This window comes from Sinocyclocheilus anshuiensis, unplaced genomic scaffold (assembly GCF_001515605.1).
Source record: "Sinocyclocheilus anshuiensis isolate Anshui unplaced genomic scaffold, SAMN03320099.WGS_v1.1 scaffold912, whole genome shotgun sequence".
Classification (NCBI taxonomy): domain Eukaryota; kingdom Metazoa; phylum Chordata; class Actinopteri; order Cypriniformes; family Cyprinidae; genus Sinocyclocheilus; species Sinocyclocheilus anshuiensis.
In genome coordinates, this window is record NW_015549618.1 from 681728 (window position 1) to 688585 (window position 6858).

The window sequence follows — 6858 nt, forward strand, 5'->3', positions numbered from 1 at the left end:
AGTGTCTGTTCTTAGGAGTCTCTGTACGTTGACGTTGCTGTGATGGTGCTGCTGTTTTGGAGACCAGATTGACATGCATTTATACAACTCCAGATTCCACTTACTCCTCATCCTCAAAGTCCAGAGACTGTCTCCCAGTTAAAACAACAAATCATGGGTTTGACGCCGCTGTGGTTCAGAGTCACTTGGAAGGTGACTTTGTAGGCTATTGCTTAATAGTTTTGTTCGTCCTGACTGTGGACACTCTTTAAGGATTGTTTATAAACATATATTTAGTAATATGCAAACTTAAGTCACCATATGCTCAAGTAAAACCCGCTAGGGACATGAGGAGATCAACGTCCATAAAAGCACAGGAGGTGGTGGGTCTTAACTGGGACAGATTGAGATCACCCAAGACAGAACTAGTAAGTGTAAATGTAGTAACTCTAATGTCAGATAATATCAAGTGTCAGTGCTTAAAGGGTTAGTTCACCCAAAAATTAAAATTCTGTCATTAATTTCTCACCCTCATGTCGTTCCAAACCCGTAAGACCTTCGTTCATCTTCGGAACACAAGATATTTTTGATGGAATCTGAGAGCTCAAGGGTCCTTACACGATCAATGTCCAGAAACGTAGCAAGGAGATCAGTAAAATAATCGGGTTTGGAATGGCATGAGGGTGAGTAATTAACGACAGAATTTTTGGGTGAACTATTCCTTTAACTAATGTTTAAATTTACTCAGACTGTCCTGTTCTCTCTCCTCACAGAAGTGCAGTCTTTAATTATCAAAGAAAGGCCTCCACCTAGTGGAGTGAAAGGACGGTGACAATGAGAGTGCTTTTTTCGTCGTTGAAACGAGGAAGTATATTTGATATTTGTATGTATTATAGAGTATTTATAATACTTATTGTTGTTATTTATAAAGCTATAATAGTGCAACATATAATATCTGCACTTACATTTTTACTTAGTGTCCTCCGATATTTATCCTGTCAGAAAGTGTTTGTGCAATGGAATATGTTTGCGCGCGTCTTTTTGGCGCCAATTAATTTTCATTCTGTTTATTTTGCGTAGTAGATTGCTTTTTCAACGAAATTAATTTCAGGTAAAAAATATATATATAGTAGCACCACTAATTATAGCAGACAGCTGTTATATTCGGTTTAAAAACAGACTGAAACAGAGTAACAACTTGTGAAGCAAATGTATTTAAACAATTTTACTTGTCATGTACTCACAGCTAAAGCAATGCTCTTTAACCTTGACTATTCTAACGATAAATTATGGTCTTTCACACCTCATTAGTCTTATCTGTTTTTATTTTATGATTTAATTTTTTTGTGAAATCCATTTCAAGAAAATATTCTTTCAATAAATAATAATTTTAGCAGACATATGATACATTTAAAAAGACAAATGTAAAACAAATGTATTGAAGGACTACATATTTTATTTATCATGTAGTCACAGCTGAAGGGTTGCTAGCAATGCTTATTAGCCTTGACTATGTTAACAATAAAACATAGCCTTTCGTGTTAATACTAACAAACAGAAATGTAATAAAATGACTAAAAATTATAGAGTATAACAAAACAGATTTCTTTTGACCATTTATTCAGACATTCCCCATTAAAACATTATATACCAAACAACACAGGTTAGACATGTCATCCTCAGGCTGAGAACTGGCAGAGGTTCTGAAAGCTTTGCTTTTAATCCATGATTTTAAAGGATCAAAATTAGTTTAATGCTGATGTGCCTCAGCAATTAATCTGTAGGAGCAGATTGGAGATGGTGTGGAGTGATTGGAGATGTCCTCTGCTGGGTGAATGCGCTTCTTTCTTGCACTCCTTTCATACTTCTTGTTTTTGGCCTTAAAGTAGAATAGAAATACAAGATTGTTTACCTGGATAAAAACAACTCATTTATACTGGAAATTTTCAAGCCTGAATATTCTTAATTTTGACTCATGCATCATGTCTAAAAAGACACTTAGGTAAAATTACAATGTTCACCTATTCTCAAAACTTGCAGTAAGACAATGGGTATGTGTAGTGTTTCATTTCTGGACATTAGATATTGAATATACAAAACTAGAGCTTGAAATTCCTGTTCATACACACCAAATCTACACTAAAACATCACAAGACTGCTGCCTTCCATGATCTTCAGGTGAACATCTTCTTCAGTTTGGAGAAAAATCCCCCTTCCTCTTTCTCTGGCTCTTCCTCTCTGCTCTGCCCTGACTCTGAGGTCTGTCCGGCCTGAGAACTACCTGAATAAAAACACATTTAGCAAAACAGCTGAACGAAATTAAGTCTGAGGTAAGTGATAACTTCCCTTTTAAGTTGTCTATGTGTGTATGAGGGTGTGTGTTGATTTACCTTTGGCTGGTCTGGTTACTCCAGTAACAGTTCCTTCCACATCCATCTCATCCTCTGCATAACTGAAGAGCAGCTTTCTCTGCCTGTTAGTCAGATTCCTGTAGATGATCCATGAGGTTCATTAGACAAACACAAACTGGATGTGCATGTGTGTGTGTGTGTGAATGCCTCTTACTTAGGAATTTTGATTTTGATATATACAAAATGATCTCCATAACCGAAGCTATTCACGCGTGGGATGCCTTTTCCTGCCAGTCTGATCTTGTGGTCTGTCTGAATGCCTGGAGGAATCTGCAAGAAACACATTTCCTTTTAGTCATATTATACTGTGCCAAGGCACAATTAAAGCTACAATAAAAGTCCTTTTATTTTCTAACCGCAATGTCGATGGTGCTGTACAGGCCCTGTGCTCTGGCTATTCCTCCTAGTATCGCCTGTGCTACTGAAATCATCACATCAGAGTGGATATCAGCGCCATCACGACGAAACACTGGACTCTTCTGGACCTGCAACATGGGAAGAGATATACACACATGTAAGTCGGAATAAAGTAATATAGACCACTAGCAATTTAACAGGAATCATTTATGAAGAAAACACTAAATAAATGTAGAGAAAATAAACTACTAGTATAAAACTAAGTAGTATAACAAATTGTGTCAATTAAAATCAAACAATTCTAATAATAAAAAATAAATGCTAGTAATAATAGGCAGTGTGAAATTAGAAACTAGCAATTTAATATATAGGGATGAATTACAAGAATAACATGAAGCAAGTATTATTAAAAGGTATAGTAAAAGTGAAACCACTATAGAGAAAAAACAAAACAAGTAGTATAAAATAAAATGAAATATAACATAACAATAGTGTACAACTAGTACACTAACTGGTAATAATTACCAAATGTAATAAACGGGAATAAATTATGACAAATAAATATAAAAACACTACTGTAAACTAAAAAGCAGTGTAAAATTAGAAATTAATATAATAAATAGGAATAAATTATGATGATAACATTGATTAAAACAACAGTTACTAAAAGGGATAGTAAAATGAAAAAAATCAATACGACTAAATATGCCAATATTTGTGAAAAATGATCACGCTATGGCCTCAAAAAGTATGTTTAATTAAAATAAAAAGTTGTTACATATCAACTTATCAAAAAGCTGTTATTTTAAATAAACCGTTTTAATGAAAGCTATTACAAGCACGCTTTCCAAGAAAAACATGATATAACCCCTTTTTTATGTTTTAAATTCATACATTTTTAGATGTGTATAGTGGAACATGTCCATAGTTCATGTGTGATATAAGGTGTCCGAATATTTTAGGGATTTTTTTTTTTTTTTTTTTAAGAAATTTGGGCATCTGGAAAGCAACACTCACTCTGAATGTGATGAAAATGTATTTCTTCCCGACTGGCACCTTAACTGTCTGTCCGTCTTCTATACCTGTAACATAATGACAACAGACAGTCAGTACCCCATACATTCACCACAGTTCACTAAGAATACAGTCACACACCTGCAGGAACAGGTACCATAACGGTCTGTTTCTGTTTGGTTTGTCCAGTTCCTCGACACATGATGCAAGGAGTGATGATGATAGAGCCCCGCCCACTGCACCGCCTACATGTTGAGCGCATCATAAACGGACCTGTGTTTATAGACTCCTGCATAAAAGAGTAAATTATGCAAAAAATATAAAGACAGTAAACGTAATCGCTATTACCATTGCTATGGCGTCCTCACCATGCCAGTTCCATTGCAGTAGTGACAATGTGACACTTTAGTTCCCGGCTCGTGACCTTTTCCGACACAGCGTGGACAGGCGTCATCTATGTTGACCGTTATCTCCTTATTCACGCCTTTGGCAGCCTGCATGAACGTCAGCTCCATCACAAACTAGGGAGAGAGAGAGGGTTCAGATGGTAGGAGTTTAATGAAGAACAAACACAAATGTGGGATAGCTGTCGATGTGTGTCTCACTTCAGGTGCCTGTTCGAACATGGAGTTGAGGTCACCGAAGCCACGCCCCCCAGCGAACTCTCCAAAGATCTTCCTGAACAGCTCTTCTGGGTCCACGGTGGCCCCGCCTCTCCAGTACTGCTGCTGCTGCCCACTCGCACCCGGACCGGCAGAACCGTATGTGTCATACTGCTTCCTCTTCAGCTCATCACTGAGGGTCTATTCACACAGAATGGCATAAACACACCTTATTGTGAATTTCAAGACAAAAATATTCAGCTACATATTACACATTGAAAAACATTTTTTTCTTTAAAATAAATAAATAAAATGATAATAATAATAAAGTATTTTATAAACAAAAAACATTTTTTTTTATACACTTACTACCATTAAAAAGTTTGGGTTCAGTACATATCTTTTTTTAAAGAAATTAATAATTGTATTGAGCAAGGATGCATTAAACTGATTAAAATTATCTTTAAAGACATATAATGCTACAAAAGCTTTCTGTTTTAAATTAATGCTGTTCTTTTGAACTTTTTATTCATAAAAATATTTGGAAAAAAATAATGGTACACAGTTTCCACAAAAATATGTTTTTAATAATAATAATAAGAAGAAGAAGAAGAATAACAAGAATAAATGTTTCTTGAGCAGTAAATCAGCATATTAGAATGATTTCTGAAGGATCATGTGACACTGAAGATTGGAGTAATGATGCTGAAAATCCAGCTTTTCATCACAGGAATACTGTACATTTTAAAATATTTTAAAATATTTTAAATAGAAAACAGTTGTAATAATATTTTACAATATTACGGTTTTTACTGTATTTTTTGATCAAATAAATGCTGTGATAATTATTATTATTTTTTTTTTTTTTTAAACCATACAAACCCAAAACTTCTGAATGGTAGTTCAATAAATATATTAAATATATAGATAGTTATATGTATTGTATTATATTTTGCATAAAGCCAATTTTTTTTATTGTAACATTTTATTTCAAAGATTATTACTACAGTAAAATAATGTTAGCAATAAATATACAACCAAAACTAAGAGTATGTAAAAAATATTTTACAATTTAATATTTACATTTTGTTTTCAATGCTTTCACATTATAATAATGATATTCCACAGGAATGTGCTTAATTGTCATGACAATTGTCACAATAGAAAAAAAAATGGTACTGAAAATAAGCTTAATTTTTCTTTATGCAAAAAAACAAAAACAATCTGGGGTAAAATGAAACCAAATGAAACCATAGAAATGTAATTCAAGACATTTAGAGGAAAAATGAATGTTAATGTCCCTTACCTCATAGGCTTCTGCCAGCTTGGCAAACTTCTCTTTTGTGTCAGGGTCATCTGGGTTGGTGTCTGGATGGTATTTCTTGGCCAACTGGGTGAAAATACTCAGTGTTAAACTCCCAGTGAGCCATCTTTAAAAAATATGAAACTTATGTCACAAGGGTTGTCAAACCTGGTAGTAGGCTTTCTTAATGTCTTTCTGAGAGGCAGTCCGAGGAACCCCCAAAACATCATAGAAGTCCTGCTGATGGCAACCAGAAGTAGTGTGGAAGAAATGAGAGCTGAAAACACTGTGGCTTCTCAACACTGAAAAATACAAACACACAATCAACATTAACGTAGGGCGAATATTTGCTAAAATAATTGTATTAGTTGTTGCAAAACGGTAGATAAAGTGTCAGCTGAGATTTTTCAGCAAATTTTCCTGCAGTTTACATCATTACGCCAGTAGGTGGTGACAGGTGTATTAGTTTTATTTTATGTTTTTGGACAGGTGTATTAGTGATCCATTTTTCTGAAACATTTTAGGTGGACTTTTGTATAACTTTTTTTAAACATTACTAATTACTCATTTCAGATGATTCCGAGAACATTAAAACTGAGCATTCCCATAGAGTTTGCAAACAGAACATTCCCATAACCTAGAAAAACTAGTTTTTTTTTTAACATAAAAAAAAAACTGGATGTTTTGAGCGTTCAGAAATAACGTTTTAATAACCTAAACAAAACATCAGCAAAACACTTTTTTTAGAATATATGTTTTTTGTTAGCCGGAACGCTAGTATGTGGTTCAGAATTCATTCAGGAATGGAGCGAATCTTTATGATTGAATCATCAAATCATTCACTCAGCCAATTTGTTCAAAAACACTGATTCATTTAGTGACCGTTGTACTTCTCGGACGCTCGCAAACATGTTGTTGATCCTGCAGTGAGTTTGTTTGGAACTATTTTCTTTGGCAGGGGCAAAAACAGACATATTGTACCTAAAAGGTAATTAAGTTACTCAACATGAACCTATTATTCAGCAGTGTTGGGGAAAGTTACTTTTAAAAGTAATGCAATATTGCATTACTCCATAAAAAAGTAACTAATTACGGTACTTCGTTACTTTTTATGGAAAGTAATGCGTTACGTTACTTTTGCGTTACTTTTTAAATCTGGACAGGGCTTGCTTGTTTGTTTTTAAAATAAAAA

The 6858-nt window shown here is 34.3% G+C and overlaps 1 protein-coding gene across 2 annotated transcripts in view; it reads right to left on the reverse strand.

The window, feature by feature from the left end:
- Positions 1-1462: 1462 nt before the first annotated feature.
- The window catches only part of LOC107659308 (dnaJ homolog subfamily A member 3, mitochondrial-like), a 6581-nt gene continuing 1185 nt past the window's right edge, over positions 1463-6858 (reverse strand). The window contains exons 2-12 of one of the 2 annotated variants that reach the window (XM_016448202.1): positions 5835-5968; positions 5670-5753; positions 4367-4564; positions 4130-4282; positions 3903-4050; positions 3765-3829; positions 2747-2875; positions 2545-2660; positions 2370-2467; positions 2109-2260; positions 1463-1858 (exon numbers count right to left, since the gene is read on the reverse strand). In XM_016448202.1, the coding sequence (XP_016303688.1) occupies positions 2154-2260; positions 2370-2467; positions 2545-2660; positions 2747-2875; positions 3765-3829; positions 3903-4050; positions 4130-4282; positions 4367-4564; positions 5670-5753; positions 5835-5968 (1232 nt within the window). In that variant the 3' untranslated portion in view covers positions 1463-1858; positions 2109-2153. The remainder of the gene's footprint in view (positions 1859-2108; positions 2261-2369; positions 2468-2544; positions 2661-2746; positions 2876-3764; positions 3830-3902; positions 4051-4129; positions 4283-4366; positions 4565-5669; positions 5754-5834; positions 5969-6858) is intronic. The other variant, XM_016448203.1, reaches the window with a different exon arrangement.